The following is a 26,207-nucleotide window of genomic DNA, read 5'->3' as shown; positions in this document are numbered from 1 at the left end:
AGGGGCCAATGCTGGAGCTAATATTAGAGAACAAAGCCAGGCAAATCGTAGATATGGCACTGGAGGAACATTTTTGATTAGATTACTCAGTGTGGAAACAGGCCCTTTGGCCCAACAAGTCCACACCGACCCTCCAAAGAGCAACCCACCCAAATCCATTCCTCTACATTTACCCCTTCACCTAACCTGCACATTTTTGGACTGTGGGAGGAAACTGGAGCAGACACGGTGAGAATGTGCAAACTCCACACAGACAGTTGCATGAGGTGGGAATTGAACCCGTGTCTCTGGCGCTGTGAGGTAGCAGTGCTAACCACTGTGCCACTGTGCCGCCCATATGATAATGATCATAATTCAGTTAAATTTAAGGTAATTATAAATAAAGATAGAACAAAAATAAAAATCTGGTAGACTGATTAATTTTACTGAGACAAGATAAGGCCAAAATGGGTTGGAAGCAGGTATTTGCAGGAAAATCCATATTGGAGTAGTGAGAGCATTCTAAAGGTAATACTGAGCGTGCAGGGCCAGCATGTTCCATAAAAGTGAATAATGGGATCAACCAGGTCAGAGGGCCCTGGACCTCAAGGGATGTACAAGATTGGATAAGATTAAAAAAGGAAGCGTATGGTAGAGGCTGAACCAGTGGATGGTTTAGATGAATATGGAAAGTGCAGGGGTTGCTTAAAAAAGAAATGAACAGAATGAAGAGAGGACATAACAAAACACTTATTAAGGAAAATCCAATGGAGTTTTACAAGAGTATTTGAGGCAAGAGAATAATCAGGGAAATAGTAGAGCCTATTAGGGATCAAAGTGGCAATGCATGTGTGGAGTTGGATAACATGACTTAGGCTTTAAGTGGGTATTTTGTATCGTAATTCACATTTGAGAAGGACAGTGTGAGTCTAGAAATCAGGGAAAAGGACAGTGATATGCCTGAGCAACTTAGCATTGAGAGGGAAGAGGTTCAGGTTGGGTATCCTTTATTTGCACATTCAAAAACCAAAAAGACCTAAAAACTGAAAGTCTTCTTGTAAGTGGATCCAAACAGACCTGTAGACATACTGATATTGGGCCCTTTAGAAGGAAAAACTTTCGTTTGGCCTGAACAGACTTAAAGACAAAGTTTGCTTTCCCCCAAAGAGCCAAACTCAGCATGTCTACAGGTCTATTCATGCCCTTTAGGAAAAACACTTTACTTTTAAATCCATTTATGCCAAGTTGGTTTTTTTTTCCCCAAAGCCCAAATGGATCGGATCTAAGTCATAAGTGAAGCAACAAGTGAATGAAGAGATAATTTTAAAATGTTTACAGATACCATCAGGTTTTTTTATAAAAATAATGTGAACCCAACAGACTAGATTATAATGAGTTCACTAGTTAAATTAATATTCTGCTTTTGGTTGCGAGACGATTGATAAAAGATCTTAGAAGGTAAGGTAAGTGGGTCCGAAAGCCAAAAATATCCTTCATATGAAAATACCTTTCATTCAAAAGCAGTTGGACTTGCAGTTTTCAAATAAAGAATTCTGACCTGTATGAACAAATTTTGCAAGCATGAAAGTGGTTAAATTCCAGGTTCAGGTGGGATGTATCCAAAGCCGCTTTGGGAGGCAGAGGGGCAATTGCAGAGGCACCAACATTAATTTTTAAATCCTCTCTGGCCACAGAAGAGGTGCCAGAGGCATGGAGGACTGCCACTATCATGCCATTATTCAGATGACTGAGGATATTACAGGCTCTTGAGTTTAACACCTATGGTAGGGAGACTATTGGAAAACATTCTGTGGGACAGAATTACTCTGCACTTGGAAAGGCAAGAATAATTAAAGAAAGTCAACATGGCTTTGTCACGGAGATCTTGTCTGACAAATTTGATTAAATATTTTGAGAAGGTGACTAAGGTATATAAATGATAGTGTATTTGATTATGTATATATGGACTTCACTTGAGCATTTGCCAAGGTTTTGCATGGTTAACAAGCTAATAGCTCCTGTGTTTTCGGGCAACTTGTCAAGTTGATCCAAAATTGGCTGAATGGCGGGAAGCAGAGGATGATGATTGAAGGGTATTTTTGTGACTGAAAGCTTGTTTCCAATGGCGTACCACACAGTTTGATGCTGGTACCTTTGCTAGTTGTGGTACACATTAATGTTATAGACATGATGTAGGAAGTATGATGAGTAAGTTTGCAGATGACATGAAAATTGGTGGTGTGGTAAGTAGTGTGGGGAAAGTCTTCAACTACAGGATAATACCGTTGGGCTGGTCAGATGAGCTGAACAGCTAGAATTTAATCCTAAAATATGTGAAGTGATGCAGTTTGGGAGGACTAACAAGAGAATACATGTTGAATAGTTGGATATTAGGAAGTACAGAGGACCAAAGGGACTTATTGTACATGTTCAAAGATCTTATGAAGGCAGCAGGACAGATAGCTGATTATATTAGTCAAGTCATTACATACAAGAGCAAAGAGATGTATATTACACTAGTAAGGTCACAGCTGGATTAGTGTGTGCTGTTCTGGTCACAACACTGTAGGAAAGATGTGATTACACTAGAGAGAATGCAGAAGAGATTCACCAGGAGATTGCCTGCATTGGAGTGATTCAGCTAGGAAGAGAAACTAGATCGGCTGGGATTAATTTCCTTAGAGGAGAAAGTGAGGTCTGCAGATGCTGGAGATCAGAGCTGAAAATGTGTTGCTGGAAAAGTGCAGCAGGTCAGGCAGCATCCAGGGAACAGGAGAATCGACGTTTTGGGCATAAGCCCTTCTTCAGGAATCTATTCCTGAAGAATTTCCTTAGAGCAGAGAAGACTGCGGGGACATCTGAGGAGTACAAACCTTTGAGTGGCATGTATAGGGTTTTCCTAGCAGTAGAGGCGTCAATAGCTAATATGCACAGTTTTAATGTAAGGTGCAGGAGATTTAGAGGAGAAACCTCTTTACTTTATATGTCTCTGAAATTCACTGCCTAAAATGGTGGTCAAGACAAGAACACTCAATATGTTTAAGAACTATCAAGATGAGCATTTGAAATGCCATAGCATACAAGACTATGTGCCAAGTGCTAGAAAATGGGATTAGAAAAGATGGTTGTTGGATGACTGATATGGACATGATGGGCCGAAGGCCTCTGCTGTTAAAAACTCTATACGATAGCCAACTTCTTATAGTTTGTTTAAAATTGAGCTCTTTGAGTACCTGTTTTTAAGTAGTTCAGGTAATTATCCTGAATCGTCTCTTCATGCTTCTTTTTGGGGCTATGAACCTGAATGTGCTCAGTTTTGCTTTTTAATTTATTAAAATACATTAGCAAACCAAAGGAAGTTCTTAAGTGACTGGAATGGTGTTAGTACACAGATAGTCCTACCATAGATTACATAAACAAGGTTACAAAAATACTGTATTTTGAAAAAACTAATTTTTTTTTGAAAAATGCTCATTCGGTGGTGAATTTTCAAGCTCATTCTTTTCATAGTGCATTGTTACTATTTATTGATACATCAAAATCAAAGTAATTATGAAAATGATTAAACAGTTCCATTCACTTTTGCAGGTTTATCATTGATTAGCCTGCTGGAGGTAATGTAAGGTATGTTTTCTTGAACAAGTTACCCATTGTGTTTTTGATTCCTATAATTTCAGAAAATGGAGAGATTCCTTCAAATGAAGGTGACAATGGGAACTGGAGTAATGGGTTAAATCCTGCCACCCCACTAGCTGTGGCGCTTCCCTCAGCCTCAGTTGCAAGCTCATCGACCACCAGCACTGCAAGTCCCTCCATATCGTCTGCAGTTGGAGAGACATCAGAAGTCACTCCTACCTCGACAGAACAGTCTCAGACATTAACCCAAAACTTGGAAGCACTGCCTCCTGGGTAAGGATGTAGGAAAGTTTTTTTTATTATTTAGCCAGTCTTCACACTTTACCATTCACTGGGAAATAAACAACTATCTATTAATAGGTTTGGTCAGTAAACGGAAAAATGTCAGCAGTCATGTTATACTTAGCCACTGGGTGATAAAAGTACTGCAGTATTACTCAGAGGATATGAGGAATTTTCACCAATTAGATGATGAATACTGCATTGTACTGTAACAGAACAGTAAGTCTCCTGAATAAACAGTCTAAAGTAATAGTTCATTCAGTCTGCTAATTTGATCTTTCATTTTTTTAAAAAAACTAAACTTGTGAAAAATTAATTATCAGATTAGGGCTTTGCCTGCAGGGGCAGCACATTCTATGTTCTAGTTTTTCAGAATGAGTGACAGTGGTTTTCTTGAACTGCTGTTGTGCAAGGGTTGTAAAACTTGCTAAGAACTCAGGCGACTGATTGTGTGGAGTTTGCACGTTCTCCCCGTGTCTGCGTGGGTTTCTTCCGGGTGCTCCGGTTTCCTCCCACAGTCCAAAGATGTGCAGGTCAAGTGAATTAGCCATGCTAAATTGCCCGTAGTGTTAGGTAAAGGGTAAATGTAGGGGTATGGGTGGGTTGCGCTTCGGCAGGGCGGTGTGGACTTGTTGGGCCGAAGGGCCTGTTTCCACACTGTAAGTAATCTAATCTAATCTAATCTAATGCTCAGAGGACAGTTAAAAGTCAACTACATTGCTGTGGACCTACAGCCACCTATAAACCAGACTTTTTTTTCCTGAAGAATGCTAATGAATAAGTTGGTTTTTGACAATTCAACAACTTTGCAGTCACTTTTATAGATATATAACAGTGCAAGTATTCATCAAAATATTGCGGGGGGGGGGGGGGTGCAGGTGGAAGAACCTCCCAATTTGCCCCCACCCAATCTTGTTCTGTTTGTCATTTCTTTGTTTGACTCGAAGGGTATGCATTCGGGTTTCACAGTTTTTGCAGTAGTTTGCAAAGAAGACATTTATAATCACACAAATAGTGAAAAAAGTGATCAGAAGAAGTGTGAGGCTGATTCAGGCTCAAAAGGACGCTGAGGTTCTAAATAAGTCTTTTGCATCGCTTTCCCTAGTGAAGTGATGCTGCCAATGTCACAGTGAACAGCAAAGAATTGTAATAATTAAAAAAGATAAAAGGATTTATAAAGGTTTGCAGTCCTCAAATTAGAAATGTTATTTGGAGTGGATAGAATGTAGGCTAGGTTGCTGACGGATGTAAGAAGGGAAATACAACAATCTTTGGTCACAAACTTCCATTTCACCTCATGGTGAAGGGAATGGTGTCAGAGGATTGGGCAATTGCAAATGTTGTAGGTATTTTTAATCAGCCTGTTTAGAGATTAGATTAGATTAGATTACTTACAGTGTGGAAACAGGCCCTTCGGCCCAACAAGTCCACACCGCCCCGCCGAAGTGCAACCCACCCATACCCCTGCATTTACCCCTTACCTAACACTACGGGCAATTTAGCATGGCCAATTCACCTGACCTGCACATCTTTGGACTGTGGGAGGAAACCAGAGCACCCGGAGGAAACCCACGCAGACACGGGGAGAACGTGCAAACTCCACACAGTCAGTCGCCTGAGGCGGGAATTGAACCCGGGTCTCTGGCGCTGTGAGGCAGCAGTGCTAACCACTGTGCCACCGTGCCGCCCTTACACATCTCTGGGGCAGATGGTACTTGAACCTAGACTTCTGGTCGAGAGGTAGGGACATAATACTGTGCCACAAACTGTCTTTTGCAAATGTCCTATCCTTTTTCAAAGAAAATGCAAATGATAAATCCAGCATTATAGGCTAATCAGCTTAACGCTAGTGAGAGAACAGCGTTTTAGGAAGATTGGGAAGGCTTTAGCTCATTTAAAACTCGACCACTCGGATGGGGTTAAATTCAGGTTTGTTAATCTCTGACAAAATTAAATGACTTTGGAAAATTGTGTTTTTATAATGAAAGCTAGGAGGCAAATCATGGTTCACAAACTTAATTGAGTTCTTTAAAATATTGACAAGGATAATGTGGTTGTTAATTTGTCCATGGGCTTTCAGAAAGTTGGTGCAATGTTGACAACAAAATTGATGTTCCTGACATTAAAAAGATGACAATGTTTTGGTATGAAATTGGTTATCAGTGGTGAAAAGAAAGAAAGAAAAAAATGGTGGCAGTGATTCTCCCTAGGAGCCAATGTTGGAGAACTGCTGTTTTTGATATAAATAATCTGGATTTTGGTAAGTAGCACATAACTAGAAAGATTATAGATGAGATAAAACTGTGAAAATGTATGGAAGATGTTAATACACTTCAAGAGGAAATACTCCAGTGAAATGACAGATGAAATTTGATACAGTATGAAATAATATATTTTGGTGCAAGTGTGAGAAGAGGCAACATCAACTAAGTAGTACAATCTCAACAGGGCTTCAAGAACAGAGGAGCCTTTATCTGAATGTGCACAGGTCTTAGGTGCTAGAACAAGTTAAGAAAGCTGTTAGAAGACTGTCAGATAGAGATGTAGAATTCAAAAGGTGGTTATTGCACTAAACCTTAATAAAACATCAGTTAGAGCCCAACTGTAGTTCTGTGGTTATTTCAGGGCCCCATATTTTAAGACCATAAGACCATAAGACATAAGAGTGGAAGTAAGGCCATTCGGCCCATCGAGTCCACTCCGCCATTCAATCATGGCTGATGGGCATTTCAACTCCACTTACCCGCATTCTCCCCGTTGCCCTTAATTCCTTGTGACATCAAGAATTTATCAATTTCTGCCTTGAAGACATTTAGCGTCCCAGCCTCCACTGCACTCTGTGGCAATGAATTCCACAGGCCCACCACTCTCTGGCAGAAGAAATGTCTCCGCATTTCTGTTCTGAATTTACCCCCTCTAATTCTAAGGCTGTGTCCACGGGTCCTAGTCTCCTCGCCTAACGGAAACAATTTACTAGCGTCCACCCTCTCCAAGCCATGTATTATCTTGTAAGTTTCTATTAGATCTCCCCTTAATCTTCTAAACTCCAATGAGTACAATCCCAGGATCCTCAGCCGTTCCTCATATGTTAGACCTACCATTCCAGGGATCATCTGTGTGAATCTCCACTGGACATGCTCCAGTGCCAGTATGTCCTTCCTGAGGTGTGGGGACCAAAACTGGACACAGTACTCCAAATGGGGCCTAACCAGAGCTTTATAAAGTCTCAGTAGCACAACAGTGCTTTTATATTCCAACCCTCTTGAGATAATTGACAACATTGCATTCGCTTTCTTAATCACGGACTCAACCTGCATGTTTACCTTTAGAGAATCCTCAACTAGCACTCCCAGATCCCTCTGTACTTTGGCTTTACGAATTTTCTCACCGTTTAGAAAGTAATCCATGCTTCTATTCTTTTTCCCAAAGTGCAAGACCTCGCATTTGCTCACATTGAATTCCATCAGCCATTTCCTGTTCCACTTCTCCAAACTGTCTAGATCCTTCTGTAGCCTCCCCACTTCCTCAGTACTACCTGCCTGTCCACCTAATTTTGTATCATCGGCAAACTTCGCTAGAATGCCCCCAGTCCCTTCATCCAGATCATTAATATATAATGTGAACAGCTGCGGCCCCAACACTGAACCCTGCGGGACACCGCTTGTCACCGGCTGCCATTTTAGTTGGGATGTCAGGGCTTTGGAGAGGGTGCACAGAGAACTCGAGCATGCAAACAGACTTCAGTTAAATGGAGACAATAGAAAAACTCTGCTGTTCTTCTTAGAGCAGAGAAGGTGAAAGCAAGTTTGGATCGAAGTGTTCAGAATTATGAAAAGGTTCTGATAGAATTTTTAAAAAAAGGATTTTGAAATCATTGCAGTTTTCATTCTGTAGTTGATCACCAGGGAATACAGATTTAAGATTTTTGGCAGAACAGCTAAAGGTGACACACTGAAAAATGTTTTTACACAGCACATTATTATCTGGAATGCACTGCCTGGTAGGTTGGTGGAAATTAATTCAACAAATGGGCGGCACGGTGGCACAGTGGTTAGCACTGCTGCCTCACAGCGCCAGAGACCCGGGTTCAATTCCCGACTCAGGCGACTGACTGTGTGGAGTTTGCACGTTCTCCCCGTGTCTGCGTGGGTTTCCTCCGGGTGCTCCGGTTTCCTCCCACAGTCCAAAGATGTGCAGGTTAGGTGAATTGGCCATGTTAAATTGCCCTTAGTGTTAGGTAATAAGGGGTAAATGTAGGGGTATGGGTGGGTTGCGCTTCGGCGGGTCGGTGTGGACTTGTTGGGCCGAAGGGCCTGTTTCCACACTGTAAGTAATCTAATCTAATCTAATCTAATCTAATCTAAAAAAATAATTGCAAAAGAGAATAGGATAAGAAGAGGTGGGAAGGACTAATTGGAAGTCTGTTTCTTAGTTCCTGCAGAGGCCCCATTGGATTGACTGTCCTCCCTCTATGCTTTAATATTTTTGGATTCTATGAACTGATGCTTGGCCAGCAGGGCTACTACTTCCTGTTGAATTTTAAATGTCCCCCTATCCATGAAATGAATGAAATGCATCATTCTGAGTTATTCCATCTTGTGCTGAACAGAAAAATGTTTGTTTGATTTCCAATGTTCAGATTGAAATTTGCATTGGAACTTTTGAACAGGGATCTTTTCTTTTTTAGAAATTATATCAGATGCTCGATCCTTAAGTTACTTACCTGTCAAGTGAGATCCATGCCTGACATGAAGTCTTGTGATTGTTCTTTAGTCTTTTGAGCCCTGCAATAATATTATGATATTCTGATTGAATGTCATCTATGCACTAACAATAAATCCTGACTGCTTAAATCTTAACTTTAAGTTGTATTTGAAAATTTGGCTTGGATGCTGCAAGCACCCTTCGAACTCCAAAATGTGTCTGATACATCGACACACTGATGTCACAAATCATGATGTACACCACCTTGGTGCATTGCTCAGAGATATATGCAGTCAATCCTGATTAGACATCAGCAATGCTGTTCTGGAGCTCAGCATTCTCTCTCAAATATACACAACTTAAACAAAGATTAGCAGCAGAAAGGAACTCAACACCCCCACCCACCCCAGTGAAATTCTGTATCCTCAGCTTCCTCCAGGCTCGAGGTGGAATCTGTCGTCAGCATCTTGCAATCCACATCCACTGCTGCCTAAGCAAGGCTCCTTCTTCAGTGCCAATTTCTTATTCAGTAAGAGTGCCAATCTTCTGTCACCAATCATCATAGTGTACACTTGAACACAATACACAAATAAAAATCAACACAAAACAAGCATTCCAAATCTATTTATTAGTTAGATCATGCATTTGTGTACAATAGCATAGTCATAATCCTTTTGCATTCCCTAAGTGCACTTTGTGGGTGTTACCCTAGTGGCTGCAGCCTGGCTGGTGGGGGCCAACTGCTTTTCAGTGCAGGAGCATGTAAATGCCCTGGAGAAATGATTCTCAATCAGCTCTGGACCTTGAAGTCCCAGTGTCAAACTGTGCCACCTTGACTGGCAACAATAAGGACACTGGTTCTGTGGGCACTTTTGAAGAAAGAACAATGAAAGGTGTAAGGAAAAGCCAAGGAACTATAGACCAGTGAGCCTGATGTCAGTGCTGGGTAAGTTGTTGGAGGGGATTCTGAGGGGCAGGATTTACATGCATTTGGAAAGGCAAGGACTAATTATGAATAGTCAACGTGGCTTTGTACATGGGAAATCATGTCTCATTAACTTGAATGAGGTTTTTGAAGAGGTGACAACGAAGATTGATGAAGACAGAGCAGTAAACATTGTCTATATGGATTTCAACAAGGCGTTTGACAATGTTCCATATGGTAGACTGGCTAGCAAAGTTAAATCACATGGAATCCAGGGGGAGCTAGCCAATTGTATACAAAATAGGTTTGAAGGTAGGAGACAGAAGGTGGTGATAGAGGGTTGTTTTTCAGACTGGAGGCCTATGGGCAGCGGTGTGCCACAAGGATCGGTGCTGGCTCCACTGCTTCTCATCATTTATATAAGTGATTTGGACATGAATATAGGAGGTATGGTTAGCAAGTTTGCAGGTGATACCAAATTGGTGGTGAAGAAGGTTACCTTAGTGTACAATAGAACCTTAATCAAATGGGCCAATGGGCTGAGGCGTGGCAGATGGAATTTAATTTAGATAAATGTGAGATGTTGCAATTTGGTTAGGCAAACCAGGGCAGGACTTATACAGTTAGTGGTAGGACTCAGGGGAGTGTTGCCAAACAAAGAGACTAATGGGTGCAGATGCATAATTCCTTGAAGGTGGAGTTGCATGTTGACAGGGTGGCAAAGACGACGTTCGGTGCACTTGCCTTTATTGGTCAGAACATTGAGTAAATGAGTTGGGCAACATGTTGTGGCTGTACAGGACATTGGTGAGGCCACTTTTAGAATACTGCATTTAGTTATGGTGTCTCTGCTATAGGAAAAATGTTGTTAAACTTGAAAGACTTCAGAAAAGATTTACAAGGATGTTGTTGAGATTGGAAAATTTAAACTATGGGAAGATGCTGACTAGGCTGGAGTTTTTGCACTGGAGCTTCGGAGGCTGAAGGGTGACCTTATAGAGTTTTATAAAATTATGAGGGGCATGAATGGGGCAAATAACCAAGGTAGGGGAGCCCAAAACTAGAGGGATTAGATTTAAGGTGGGAGGAGAAAGATTTAAAACTGCTCTGAGGTGTAACTTTTTCATGCAGAGGGTAGTGAATGTGTAGAATGAGCTGCCAGAGGAAGTGGTGGAAGCTGGAACAATTGCAACAATTAAGAGGCATCTGGATGGGTACATGGATAGGAAGGTTTGAGAGGGATGCAGGCCAAATGCTGGCAATGGGACGAGATCAGTTTAGAATTCTTATGAATAATCTTACATGTAAATTTTAGTTGGAAAATTTAGGTTTTTTTGAATGGAATGCACAATAACCATTGTTATGTATTTAGTAAAACCTGGTACATGTGTTAATCAGGCTTTTTCGCAATTCATTGCAATGTTAGAGCAAAACTGAGTTCAAGAGGGAGATTAAGGTATGCCTGTCAGGAAATTCTGAATTAATAAGGCACAAAACTGTTTGTTTAGTTTTGAATTCAAGACCATAAAGCCAGGCAGGTCTTGTACAGTAGTCACAGATCATTGCTGTTTAAAGGTCAGTGTTCCTTAATGTGGCATGTGTATGTTACTGTTTCCTTAGTTGTCAACATCCTGGCAGACACTGCAAACCTCAATGTTACACTTAGTCTCAAACTGGTTTTTATTCTTTAACTTATAGAACTGATATTTTCTTCATTATTATTGAGTCTAGGAAATGGTTCTTTATTTTCATATATATTTATATTCACATAAATTGCAGTCTGCATCTGGCTTCATTACTGAGCACCTCAGTTGTGTGGTTTTTATATCTGTTTGCATACATTGATGTATGAATTGACAAGCGTTTCTGAAGGTGACAATTTGATGAACTTCCTTTCTACCCTTGTTTTGTGTTGATGAAATTGTATAAAGCATTCAGTTTTTTATTTCAGATTTTTCAATTTAAAATCACAACAATGTATCCAAGTACTGACATTGGGAATGTTAAGCTTATCCAAAACTCTTGCTCATACTTTAACTCACCAACATTTGTTCACCTTTTAGCTGTATGCTCACTGACCTATAGTGCCTTAAATACCTCATCTTAGTGTTCAAATCATACCATTCTCCCAATCTCTGCAATTTACTTCAGTCCTGCAACCTATGTTTCTATGCTGATTTTGATTCATTCATGGGAAGTGGTCACGTCTGGCTGGGTCAGCATTTACTGCTCATTCACAGCTGTCCTTGAGATGATAGTGGGGAGCTGCCATCTTCAGCTACTGCAGTCTTTTGGTGTAGGTACATCCACAGTTGTTTTATAGGGAGTTCCAGGAATTTAATTCAGCAACATTGAAGAAATGGCGATATATTATCAAGTCAGGATGGTGAGTGGCTGAGAAGGGAGCATATAAGTGGTGGCGCTTCCATTAATCTGGTGTTACAGTGCATCAGTGGTGGAGAGAGTGAATATTTGTGTATGTGGTGCCAGTCAAGCAGGCTGCTTTGTTCAGGTTGTGGTCAAACTTCTTAAGTGTTATTGATCAGGCAAATGGGACAATTCCATTACACTCCTATTCCTATCTGGTGGACAGGCTTTGAAGAGTCAGGGGATGAGTTACTCACTGTAAATGTCCTAGCTTCTGATCAGTTCTTGATGCCATGCTAATTATATGGTCGGTTTCTGGTTGGTGGTAACCCCAGTGATGTTGATGGTCTGGGATTCAGTGATGGTAATATGAGGAGTGATGTTTGGATTCTCCCTTGCTGGCGATGGTCATTGCCTGGTACTTGTGTGGCATGAACGTTACTTGCCACTTGTCATTCCACGCCTAAATATTGTCCCGGTCAGGATGAATTTGGGCATGGATGACTTCAGTACCTGAGGTGTTGTGAATGGTGTTGAAAATTGTGCAATCATTAGTGAACTTCCCCAGTACAGTACTGACCTTATGATAGTAGGGAGGTCATTCATGAAGCATCTAAAGATGTTTGGACCTCAGCCACCACCGTGAGGTACTCCTGCAGAGATATCATGGAGCTGAGGTGGCTGATTTCCAACAACCACAACCATTTTCCACTGTGTTAAGTGTGACTCTATAACTAAGAGAGAGATTTCCCCATTAGTCCCATTGACTCTAATTTTGCTTTGTAAAATCTGGCATTCTTGTCAAGGAGAGTAACTATCGCCTCCACTGTGGAATTCTGCAGCTTCAATTTCTTACTCGTCATTGGTGACCATACCTTCAGGTGACTTTGTGCTGAAGTTTTGAAGTTTACTTCTTCCACTGATCACTGTTTATAAGTCAACCCCATGAGTTAAGGTAATCCCTTTTTATTTTAATTCCATAAGCCATGTTCTTGCATGTATCCAGATGAAAAGATGATTCAGATTTGAGCTTTGAAATCTGTATTCTGTCAGCCTTAATGTTTTGTCCCAGGAATGCATGTTTTATGTAGCTGATCCTGTAAGTCAGCACATAGAACTGAGTAGATGATACAGGCTGTGTTGCAAAGATGATGCGTGGGAGTTTAAGACACACTGTAAACCACACAGAAATGGATCCTCCAAGAAATGAATGAAGCACAGTGCTGGTTTCAAGGTGAAAGTTGTAACTTGTGCAAACTTGTCGAAATACTAAGCTGTAGCAAGAGAATTGAGTGTTCATGAAAAACTGGGGCAAGAGTGGAAGAGAAAAGTGATTTCATTATTCAATCATTAGTGCATAGAGTGCCATTATATTACTCAAAAATGCAGAATATACAATGGCTGGAAAGGAAGATGATTTGCTGTGAAGGGATGAAAGTGAAAATGCTATATCTGATCTAGAGTGAGATCCTTATGGTGATGTCAAAATGAGTTGGAATGAACTTGATGGACTTTATTGGATCCAGAGACAATGAATTTGACAATTTAAAATGCTTTGATTGTCATTAAGGGTATTATTGTGCAATTAATTCATTTAATAAACTGTTGTGCCGTAATTTGAAATACTGGTGCGATTTTCATTTGTTTTTCAAACAGCAACAACCCAAGCTAATTGTTCACATTGTATATTTGGTGTGCAAGTTGATCCTGTCCTGATTTTTTAGAAGGATTTCTGGAGACTTTGGGGATGAGCTTACATCCCCATTACTATTACTGATTTATAGTTTTGATAAACAGTTAAATAAATTATTTTCTCCCAGATCCGATGCCAGTCTCAGCCCAACTGTGGCAATGGCATCTTACACTAAATAAGACCCTGTTTCTGCCTTCAAAGTCACTGAGACACCCTCACTACGAATTGAAGTTTTGTCTGTGGACCTTTCCTTATAAATTAAACTATGCTTTTGGTATTTCTCTCTGTCCACTATGGCAGACCAGTTGTATTTTCATCTGTGAATCCACAATTTGTGTATTAAAATCCACCCCGCACACTTGAGCACAAAATTCTTTGCTGACACTCCAGTGTAATACTAAGATATCTTCTTCTGAATGAGGTATTAAAACTATGTCCAGGACTCCATGGCACTATTTTGAAAATAAACTCGAATTATTCCTAATGTCCTGGCCAATATTTACCTTTCAATCAGCAGTACTATAATAATAATAATAATAATTTTATAATATAATCTATACATCAACATATTGCTTTTTGTAGAAATTTGCTGTGACTAAAATGGCTTCCATGTCTCCTACATTCCAATGATAACTATAATTCAAGAGTACTTCATTGACTCTAAGCAGTTTGGAATGTCTTGAGGTTGTGCAAGGTTTAGTGAAAATGTGAGGTTTCTTTTTAATATTCCCATATACATGGTTTGACACATGTGTTTGTAAAGCCACATTGAGACTATTATTTATAATGTAGCTGAGAATGATGTTTAGACCAGAAGATCTTTGCATAAGAGAACCCCTTGTGAAAAGTTTCAATGAAAAATAGTCCCTTTTGTGAACGGCATTCATATGTTTAATGCAAACTACAGCTCATGTTATTTCTGGTTCTTGATTTCAAGCAATTAATCCTTAAAATCTGGTATTTTGGTTCTATTTGTGCATCAATGTCTTAGTGGTCCTAGCTAAATTTCATCAAATGGGGTTAATTTCTTGGTGTGCAGTATTTATCTCAGTTCTAAATTAATCCTAAACGTTATTAAAAAACCTAAATATATTGGTACCCAGTCTAAAATTAATGGGAGGGTTGATTGAAATTTTCCTTTATTTATTAACTGCGAAGCATTTTGAAATGTCTCTAAGTTTATGTAAGGTACTGTATACGTTCAAGTTCAATCTAATTTTTTTGTATTTGCAATGCTCCATAATCTTCACCATGCGGCACACAGATATTTAAAGCTTGTGTGCTTCATGATTAATGATTTGAAATTAGTTTTAGTTACCTTTGCCTAGAATTCTGGACTTAATGCTTCTGTGTTCATGTTGTATGCATATGTTGATGATAAGGTGAGAACGTAAGTTGTGAGAATAATATAGCAAGGCTGCAGGAGGACCTGGACAGATGAACATAGCAGATGAATAATAAAGAAGTGTAGAGATATTCACTTTGATAGAAAAAGCAGAAAGGCAGAATAGTTCTTAAATAGTGAGAGTTTGGCAAGTATGTGTGTCCAAAGCGATCTGGGTCTGTGAGTCATTAAAAGCTAGCATGCAGCAGCAGCAAACAAATAGGAGGGTACAAAGTATGTTGACCTTCATTTCAAGGGTTTTTGTGCAGGAGTATAGTTTCCATGTAGTAATTTAGAATCTTGATGAGGCTGCATATGGAGTATTGTATACAGTTTTGTTCTCAAATGAGGGATATATTTGACATATAGACAGTGTATTGTACATTCACTAGATTAATTCCTGAGATCTTGGGATAGTTTTAGATGGAGAGATTGAGGCACTGGATCTGTATTTCCTAGAGTTTTGAAGAATGAGATATGATCTCATTGAAACTTGCAAAATTCTTAGAGAGCTTGACAGCTGGATATAGATCAGTTGTTTTCCCTATCTGATGACTCTTAAATCAGGGGACATAACCTGAAGATAAAAGAGAGATCATTTAAGACTCAGATGAGGAGAAAAGTAATGAATCTTTGGAGTTCTCAATTCCAGAGAAGTGGAAGCTCAATCTAGAGAATGGATTGGGTTCACTTACTCCTAATCTATGTGTATGTCAGTTGCATTATTATTTATTCTCGAAATTAGTAACTAGTATTCCTCACTGCTTTGATAATTCAAAACCCGGTTAAATTGGGTCCTTTTTAAAACATGAATTCATTTAGTTTGGGAGGACAGGATCCTTTTAAAATGAATCTTGGAAACAACTGACAGTAAACTGAAGTAAAGAAAGGGAGCCAGTTCACCCTTGTCACCTGAGACCTGAACAATATGGGGAATCCTGTCTGGAATAGGAACAAATTATGGAATGTCACACATGGTCTGATCATAACAGGTACTTATCTACATTAACCCATTATAGTCCATACGTCATTTTAAAATGGAGAGATAGAGAAATGGAAATGTAAGTCCCATTTTTGTTTTGTCATTAAGCAGTTTAGATTAGATTAGATTGCCTACAATATGGGAACAGGCCCTTCGGCCTAACAAGTCCACACCGACCCTCCGAAGTGTAACCCACCCAGACCCATTCCCCTACCCTATATTTACCCTTGACTAATGCACCTAACACTATGGGCAATTTAGCATGACCAATTCACCTGACCTGCACATCTTTGGATTGTGGGAGGAGACTGGAGCACTCCGAGGAAACCCACGCAGACACTGGGAGAATGTGCTCACTCCACACAGACAGTCGTCCAAGGTTGGAATCGAACCAGAGTTGGAGCCTTTTCCTTATTTAGAAGTATTAAAATCTGGTGATTTCTAATCAGCCAAGTTCACTTTGGAGTACTTGTTGAACATTTATGTCTAGTGAGTTTGGATGCACTTTAGGAAGTAGTGTCTTGAAAACACAGGTACAGAAAATGAAGGGACATGAATGAAAGTGTAACATTGGAGCAGGAGTAGGCAATCAATCCCCCAAGCTGGCTTTGCCATTCTAGATTACCTGTCCTGACACATTACCCTACCCTTTGATATTTAGAAAGCTGCTGTCTCTCTCTTGGACATATTCAATATTCGAGCAACCACAACCTTTCAGAATGCAGCATTCCCTTTTCAGTAATAAATTCCTCTTCATCCTTTGAATTGCTTGTCCCCCTTTTTGAGACTTCTGCCTCAGGTAATGGACCCCTCCCCTCCCTCTCTTTCTCTTCTTGCATTTAAATTAATTAATAATGTGTCAGTCAGCAAATTGTTAGCATCACAAAGTCTAAGCATTAATCTGAGAAGTCAACGTCATTTGTTAAAATTCAAATAGGTTTGTTTTTTAAGGAAAGAACAAACAGTTGATTTATTTTTTAGAGACTTTTTAAAAATAATGCAGTTGATACTAATGCTTTTGTCAGCAATGGTTCATCATGAAATTTTAAACTTTTGTTTAACAGCAATCTAAAGTGCTAGTGAGAGACTGTTTTGGACCCCAGAAAATAATTTTGTTCTGAGGAAGTCATTCGACCCAAAACATTAACTCTGATTTCTCTCCTCAGATGCTGTCAGACCTGAGCTTTTCCAAAGATTTCTATTTTTGTTTCTGATTTACAGCATGTGCAGTTCTTTCAGTTTTTATTTAATAATTTTATTTCTCAGGTTGTAATAATGCAAGTTAATTGTGATTTGGGGCAACATTATGAGAAACAAATACTTCTGAGACAATCAGAAATCTTAAAAATGAGAAATAATATAAGTGAGCATATTTTAGTTCAAGTAGATAATACAAGCATCTTAAGTAATTTTGGAACATCCAATGTTTGGTGTACATTCAGAAATCGCTGGAACTCAGTCTTTCATTGAATACCCAAAATTTTAACATTATTATGTGGTGTATGTTTTATTGGAAGTAATTTAATACTGAAGTCTTATTTAGACTTACGGCTTATTTTTCAGATGGGAACAGCGAATGCTTCCTAATGGAAGAGTGTATTATGTGGATCACAATACCAAAACTACTACATGGGAGAGACCTCTACCACCAGGGTAAGTACAGGTCCACTAGGTATTATTGTATAGTAGAAATACTTCTTTAGAGCCACTCTATGAATCACAGTGAAATGTCCATTGCCCACCAGATGGACAAAACATGAAGCCCTGAAAGATTATCAAGACTTGTTGAGAATTAAGGATTCATTCTGATAACTGTGGGTGTAGCTGGCTGGCCCAACATTTATTATGTTATGACATGAAGACTGAGAGCCAAGTCAAATCAGCCTCCCTGTCTTCGCAGCACAGTAAAAGTAAAAAATTCAATGACTCTCAAAATTGACTCCAGTGGTACCTAAGCAGACATTGTGTGTAATCAGTACCAGACTTCATGAATAACTGAAACCAGACATCTGGTTTAAAAGTGTAAACAAAAGTTTTTAAAAATTTATTAATAATACTGTAGCTTTAGCAGAACAAAGTTAAGCAACAAGGTAATCTAATTAATGCCTCTGATTTAAATCCAATTTTCTTTGATTCTAGCCCCTACTCTCACAAAGGCAGACAGAAAACAAAGTTAAGAGATAAATCAAAAGAAAAACAAATGAGATGTAACTGTCCAGTTCTCTTAAGCAAACTCCAAGATCTGTAACATCATAGGCACATAGGGTTATATTTTGCTTGATTTCTGAAGACTCTAATGTATACGGATAGCTTCTGGTAGGCTCTGAAAAATGTTCATTTAATTCTTATAATTGAGATTCTATTCTCTACATTTTGGATAAGCTGATAATGTGTCCCAGAACTTGCTGCTCCCTTAACCAAACTGTTACATTGTGGAAATTTGCTTAGGCACATCGTATACAGAAAAAGCAGGCCAATTACCACCCTATCAGTCTTCTTTCGATCATCAATAAGGTGATGGAAGATGCCATCAACGTACTATCAAGCAGCACCTGCTCAACAAAAACCTACTCATTGACACCCAATTTGGGTTCCATCAGGGCCACTAAGCTCCTGACCTCACTCCAGCTTTAGTTCAAACATGGACAAAAGCGCTGAATTCTAGGTGAGGTGAGAGTGATAGTCGTTGAAACTTTATTGCTGGAACAGCACAGCAGGTCAGGCAGCATCCAGGGAACAGGAGATTCGACGTTTCGGGCACAGGCCCTTCTTCAGGAATGAGCAGAGAGTGTTCAGCAGGAGAAGATAAAAGGTAGGGAGGAGGGACTTGGAGGAGGGGAGTTGGAAATGTGATAGGTGGAAAGAGGTCAAGGTGAGGGTGATAGGTCGGAGTAGGATGGAGGCGGAGAGGTCAAGAAGAAGACTGCAGGTCAGGAAGGCGGTGCCGGGCTGGAGGGATCCGGCTGAGACAAGGTGGGGGGAGGGGGGATGAAGAAACTGGTGAAGTCCAAGTTCATCCCCTGCGGTTGGAGGGTTCCCAGTCGGAAGATAAGACGCTCCTCCTCCGACCGTCGGGTTGTTGTGGTTTGGCGGTGGATGAGTCCAATGACCTGCATATCCTCGGTGGAGTGGGAGGGGGAGTTGAAATGCTGTGCCACAGGTTGGTTGGATTGGTTCGTCCGGGTGGCCCAGAGGTGCTCTCTGAATCGCTCCGCAAGTAGGCGGCCTGTCTCCCCAATATAGAGGAGGCCACACCGGCTGCAGCGGATGCAGTAGATGATGTGGGTGGAGGTGCAGGTGAATCTGTGGCGGATATGGAAGTTTCCCTTGGGGCCTTGGAGAGAAGTGAGGGGGGAGGTGTGGGCGCAAGTGTTGCACCTCCTGCGGTTGCAAGGGAAGGTGCCGGGAGTGGTGGTTGGGTCGGTGGGGGGTGTGGATCTGACAAGGGAGTCGCGGAGGGAGTGGTCTCTACGGAAAGCTGATAGGGGAGGGGAGGGAAATATATCCTTGGTGCTGGGGTCTGTTTGGAGGTGGCGGAAGTGACGGCGGATGATGCGCTGTACATGGAGATTGGTGGGGTGGTAGGTGAGGACCAGTGGGGTTCTGTCCTGGTGGCGGTTGGAGGGGCGGGGCTCAAGGGCGGAGGAGCGGGAAGTGGAGGAGATGCGGTGGAGGGCACCGTCGACCACGTCGGGGGGGAAATTGCGGTCCTTGAAGAAGGAGGCCATCTGTGTTGTACGTATTTTGAACTGGTCCTCCTGGGAGCAGATGCGGCGGAGACGAAGGAATTGGGAGAATGGGATGGCGTTTTTACAGGGGGCAGGATGGGAGGAGGTGTAGTCCAGGTAGCTGTGGGAGTCGGTTGGTTTGTAGTAGATGTCCATGTTGATTCGGTCGCCTGAGATAGAAACAGAAAGGTCTAGGAAGGGGAGGGAGGAGTCCGAGACTGTCCAGGTGAATTTGAGGTCGGGGTGGAAGGTGTTAGTGTAGTGGATGAACTGTTCAACCTCCTCGTGGGAGCACGAGGTAGCGCCGATACAGTCATCAATGTAGCGAAGAAAAAGATGGGGGGTGGGGCCAGTGTAGTTGCGGAAGATGGATTGTTCCACATACCCTATGTGGTAGTGATAGTCCTTGACATCAAGGCAGTATTTGTAGTATCAAAGAGTCTTAGCAAAACTGGAATCAATGGGAATGTGGGGGAAATGTCTTTGCTAGTTGGGGTCACACCTTGCATGTAGAAAGATGGTTGTGGTTGTTAGAAGAATGTCATCTCAGCTCTAGCACATCTCTGCAAGAGTTCCTCAGCGCAATGCCCTAGGCCCAACCATCTTCAGCTGCTTCATCAATGACCTTTCCTCCATCATAAGGTCAGAAGTGAGGATGTTCAGCAACGATTGCACAATAATCAGCACCACTCATGACTCTTCAGATACTGAAGTAGTTCATGTTGAAATTATCCACTTGTGGGATGTGGGCCTCACTGATTGGCCAGTATTATTGCCCATGTTAGTTGCCCTTGAGAAGGTAGTGGTGAGCTACTTTCTTGAACTGCTGCAGTCCATATGCTATAGGTAGACCTACTTTGTCCTTAGAGAGGGAATTCCATGATTTTGATTCAGCAACAGTGAAGGAACGGCGATATGTTTCTGAGTCAGGATGGTGAATGATTTGGAGTAAAACTTTGAGATGGTGTTTCCATGTATCTGCTGCCTTTGTCCATTTATATGGATGTGGTTGTGTGTTTAGAAGGTGTCGACTAAGGATCTTTTGTGAATTTATGCAGTACATCTTGTACATGCTGCTGCTACGAGTGGCGATCTAGCCAATATCCAAACTTGGACTAACAAGTGCTAACATTCGTACCACACAAATGCCAGGCAATGACCATTTCAAATAAGAGACAATCTAACCCTTGCCTCATGATGTTCAATGCTGTTACCATCTCTGAATCCTCCACTATCAACATCCTGAGGGTTTCATCAACTAGAAGCTAAACAGGACTCAAACGCATAAATTCACTGGCTACAAGAGCTGGTCAGAGGCTAGGAGTACTGCAGCGTGTAACTCACCTCCTGACTCCCCCAAAGCTGTCACCCATCTATACAGAACCAGACAGGAGTGTGATGGAATACTCCCCACTTGACTGGATAGATGCAGCTCCAAAAACACTCAAGAAGTTTGACGCCACCTAGGACAAAGCTGTCTGCTTGATTGGCACCACACGCGCTAGCATACATTCCCTCCACTAAAAACACTCAGTCACTCAAATCTGATTTAAGACATCAATGCTGTTTCAATATTCAAGTTTTTCTAAAACCTCTTATACTATTTGGCAGGAGTCAAAAAGATTTATGTGGTGAGATGTTCTTGTTCGATACAGAACTTGATTGTATATCTTCAAGTGCAATGAATCAATCTTCATTGCATATACTGTTGTCTTTGTCTCATTAATGCTGCCATGATTGTTGTGAATGGAACTTTCCCCAATCTTCAATATTATGTTCTTTATCTCTCCATTTCGTCCTTTCCCTGATCATGTACTGTCCTTTAAAATCAATTTGACGACATCAAACCCTCAATATCAGATTTGCATTGTCATTTTCTATGGTGAAATTGTGTTTTGCCATTTTGATGAGGTTTCTCGGTTGAAAACAGCATTAAACATTTAATACATTTCATTTCATGTTTTGGAATGGATCAAATTCCTGCGATAGATTATAATTTAGCATAATTCAGTATTGTATTAAACGTCTTCAATAAAAGCAAAATACTGCAGATCCTGGAATTCCGAAATTGAACAACAGGAAATGCTGGGGAATCTTAGCAGGTCTAGCAGCTTCTGTGGAAAGAGAAACAGAGTTAACATTTCAAATCCAATGTTCTGAAGAAGAGTCACTCCACTCAGTATTAACTCTGTTTCTATCTCAGATACTGCCATACCACCTAAATATTTTCAGCACTTCCTGTTTTTATTTTAGAGCTCCAAAGTCACTCTAAATTGTGAATTCTTCATTTTTAAAGTTGGGAAAAACGAGTAGATCAACGCGGCAGGTTTTATTACGTGGACCATAATACTCGGACAACAACATGGCAACGGCCAACAGCCGAATCTGTTCGAAATTTTGAGCAGTGGCAGTCACAAAGGAATCAACTTCAGGGAGCCATGCAGCACTTCAACCAAAGGTTTTTATACCAGGTAAGATGAGGTGTGAGTTTAAATAATTTTATTTTCTTCATGTTCTTATGCATTTTACATATTGCCTTTTGCTTTTAACTCTGAAGCACTTGACATTTCTTTTTCCCTATATTGGATCATATTCAGTATTTTTATTATTTGCACTCTATGAAAGTAAGCAATGGATTTTCTATTTTTGAAATTGAGTGAAAAGTATGTACAGAACTGGTGGAATTTTTCTGCGTTATCTATCTCCTTAGTAAGCTGAAAAATCAGTTACTGCAAAATATTAGACTTGATTTTGAGCAAATGCTGCAGTTGTAATCTTGAGAAATTTAGCATAACTGAGTATGATACTATATCTAAATATATTAGCATAATTTGTTCAACCTTGTGAGCCTTCATAATCCATACCATTTGGAACTGAGAAGTCAATCACATTACCTGCTCCTAGACCTTCATTCCAGATACTTTCTAGTCACCTTGTTAAATGATGAATACACATCTCTGGAGCAAGTGGGACTTGAACCTGGTCTCCTGACTCAAAGATAGGGATACTTCACCACAAGAACTCCTATGTATATCTATCCTATCATTAATGTGATTGAGAACAACCTGAAGCAGACTGATCCTCCAATATTTCTCTTGATAGGAAAAGCTTTGCTCATTTTAAGGGAATGAAAGTAAAGATGCAGAATTGTGGATCAAGCATTGCATAACACTACATAGTATTTTGATATTTTATATGATTCATTACTCGCTCAGCAGGTTTTGAAGGGGATGTCATTCAGTCTAATGGTTAAATTTATTGAGGTGTAGCCTTTTGAAGTAAAATGTTATCCATACCGTGAATTTGTCTTGGATACCCATCAGATGTTAGTGAATAAGGGACTATTCATGTTTTCGTACCTCTATTGTTTCTTACACAAATCTTAGAAATATAGAAAATAGGAACAGCAGTAGGCCATTTGGCCCTTTGAGCCTGCTGCAATATGATTGATTGATCTTCAAGTTAATATCCTATCCCTGCTTTCTCCCTGTACTCTTTGATCCCTTTAGTTCTAAGAATTATATCTAACTCCTTCTTGAAAATATTCATTGCTTTGGACAGAACCACTTTTTGTGGCAGAGAGAATTTCATAGGCTAACCACTCGCTGGGTGAGGAAAAGTTCTCCTCATCAGAGACCTAAATGGTCTACCCCGTATCCTTAAACTGTGATGCATGGTTTTGTACTCCCTGACCATTTATACATTTCTGTAAAGTTTCCTCTCATGCTTCTAAACTGCAGTGAATATAGTCCTAACCGATTCAGTCTGTCTTATGTCAGTCCTGCTATCCCAGGAATCAGTTTAGTAAGCCTTTGTTGCACTCTCTCCATAGTCGGAACATGCTCCTCAGATAATGGGATGAAAACTGCACACAGCACTTCAGTTTGGTCTCACTAAGTCCCTGTACAGTTGCAGCAGTTACTCCTGAACCCAAATCCTCTCGCTATGAACGCCAAAATACCATTTGTCTTTTTCACCACCTCCTGCATCCACATGATGTGGAGGTGCCAGTGTTGGACTGGGATGGGAACAAAGTTAAAAATCATACAATGCCAGTTTATAGTTGATAAGATTTATTTGGAAGTACAAGCTTTCAGAGCGCTGCTCCTTCATCAGTAGCTAGCTACTGAAAGCTTCTACTTCCAAATAAACCTGTTGGGACTATAAGCTGGAGCTGTGTGATTTCTAACTTTACATCAAAATGATTACTATGAGCTACCGGTGTACAAGGACACCCAGATCTTATTGCATTTCCCCTTTCTCAATCTATCACTGTTTGCTGCCAAAGTGGATAACCTCACCTTTATCCACATAAGGCTTGATCTGTCAAGCACCTGCCCTCTCACTCAACCTGTCCAAATGAAGCTGAAGCATCTGTATCTTTCTCATATCTCACCCTCCCATCCAGCTTTCCAAACTTGAACGTATTCTATTTAGTTTCCTCATCTAAATCATCATGAATAGTTTGGGTCCCAACTCTGATCTATGTCGTACCCCGCTAATCACTGCCTGCTACTTGGAAAAAGACTCATTTATTCTTACTTTGTTTCCTGTCTGCTTACCTGTCCTCTATTGATGTCAGTACACTGGTCCCCAGTTCGATGTGCTTTAAGTTTACATACTAATTTCTTACGTGCAACCTTATCAATAGCTTTCTGAACCACATCCACTGGCTCCCGCTTATTAACTTTACTAGTTAGATCCTCAAAAAAAAAATTCCAGTAGATTTGACAAGTGTGGCTTTCCTTTTGTAAATCGATGCAGCTTATCCAATCCTGTCACATTTTTGCAAATGCTTTGCTATTAAATCATTTATAATGGATTCTAGTATTTTCCTCATTATCAGTGTCAGGCCCTGTTTTGATTCTACCCCTTTTTAAAATAATAGGAATACATCAATAATGCTTCAATCCATAGTAACTGCTCAATTCTATCAAATCTTGAGAGATGACCGCTAGTACATTCACTATTTCTGGAGCTAATTACGTCAGTACTCTGGAAGATAGATTATTGGATCCTAGAGGTTTATCAACCTTTTAATCCCATCAGTTTCCCCAACAACATTTTCTTACTAACTTAAAAATCACACAACACCAGGTTATAGTCCAACAGGTTTAATTGGAAGCACACTAGCTTTTGGAGCGCCGCTCCTTTATCAGGTGAAGGAGCGGTGATCCAAAAGCTAGTGCTTCCAATTAAACCTGTTGGACTATAATCTGGTGTTGTGTGATTTTTAATTTTGTACACGCCAGTCCAACACCGGCATCTCCAAATCATTCTTACTAACCGATTTTGTCAGTTAGTCCCATGCACTGTGTTCACAACATTTTTGAGATGTTGTTTGTACCCTCCTTTGTGAAGCTGAATGAAATAAATATTTAATTGGCCCGCCATCTCTCTCAATTTCCTGTTCCCCTTGATCCATCCAGTATCCACATATCTTTGCTTTCCTTAAGTGGTTGTCGCTCTATGATATCATTGATATTGTTGACTGTGTTGTTCCCCAGTTCCTCCTGGGGTTTACTCTTGAAGTCTAGTGGTAGCCTGAGAATATCACACATAAAATGAAGTCGCTTGCCTTTAAACATTTCCTTCCTTCTATCCTCATGCCTTCCTGTACTTTGCTGTCTTAGACTATAATTGTAATTTTTTTGATTAATAAACTGTTATAACACCTTCACCTTCTGTTGTATCTGGCTTCCTAATTTGTGAACATTCCACAGCAAGCTCACTTTTTCTTGTTAAGTTTTCTCGTTGCCATGTTTTAACTGAATTATTTTGTTCCATCTTGCTTTTGCCTGGTGCCTTTTTAAATTTGTGCTAGATTTTAAAAAATAAAGGCTGTACACCTACAGGTCTTTTTTTTTTCATTTCTTTGGTGGTATCAACTAATCTAATAGGTGTTTTCTTTTTCCTTCATTCTTCTCCACAGCATTCCATTCACTATCTTGAATTTCAAATTTGCTTTTGTCGTTGCTGTTCTTGGAGGAAAAAAATACCTAGAGCTATCAAACTACTTTTTGCAATCCTGTTATTTTACTTAATTATCAAAATTGTTCAAGTGGTTTTAGAAAATCAAACTTTCTTAGTAGCCAAGTACTGCTTTTTTTGTTTGCAATCTACTTTTGTGACAGATTCAGATACCTCACACATTGTCTTATTATGTTGCTACTGATTGACTGACTGCAATTTGTCTTCTGGATTACTCATTATTATTGTCAACATTTGGTGGAGGCTTCTTGGATGGCTGCCACAGTCGGTCAACTGAGGATATTGAGGGCTGGTTGACTGGACATCTATCTTTGGATGTTGGTATAAATTCAGTCTAGACAGAAACAGTAAAGATATTCTATGATTGTTGCTGATATCGAGACTGGCAATAACTAAGCTGTCCAAATAATAATATATTTCACAAAAGAATAGTTAGCCAACAGAAGCATTTGTACTGGAAGTTAGTAGCATATAATGAACTCATTGCAAACTGATTTTGTACGTTCATATGTAATGTGAATATTTTTCTTTAGTTT

General features: G+C 40.2%; 1 protein-coding gene across 2 annotated transcripts in view; it reads left to right on the top strand.

Moving 5' to 3' along the window:
* The window catches only part of wwp2 (WW domain containing E3 ubiquitin protein ligase 2), a 204,434-nt gene that overhangs the window by 122,751 nt on the left and 55,476 nt on the right, over window positions 1–26,207 (top strand). For both annotated transcript variants that reach the window (XM_043706703.2, XM_043706701.2), the window contains exons 8-10: window positions 3,657–3,888; window positions 17,516–17,605; window positions 21,977–22,151. In XM_043706703.2, coding sequence (XP_043562638.1) covers window positions 3,657–3,888; window positions 17,516–17,605; window positions 21,977–22,151 — 497 coding nt within the window. The remainder of the gene's footprint in view (window positions 1–3,656; window positions 3,889–17,515; window positions 17,606–21,976; window positions 22,152–26,207) is intronic.

Source organism: Chiloscyllium plagiosum, unplaced genomic scaffold (assembly GCF_037043375.1).
Source record: "Chiloscyllium plagiosum isolate Xiang-an unplaced genomic scaffold, Cpla_swu_hap1 HiC_scaffold_17, whole genome shotgun sequence".
Lineage (NCBI taxonomy): Eukaryota > Metazoa > Chordata > Chondrichthyes > Orectolobiformes > Hemiscylliidae > Chiloscyllium > Chiloscyllium plagiosum.
Note: the sequence above shows the minus strand (reverse complement) of the source record. Positions and strands in the feature narration are given on the sequence as shown.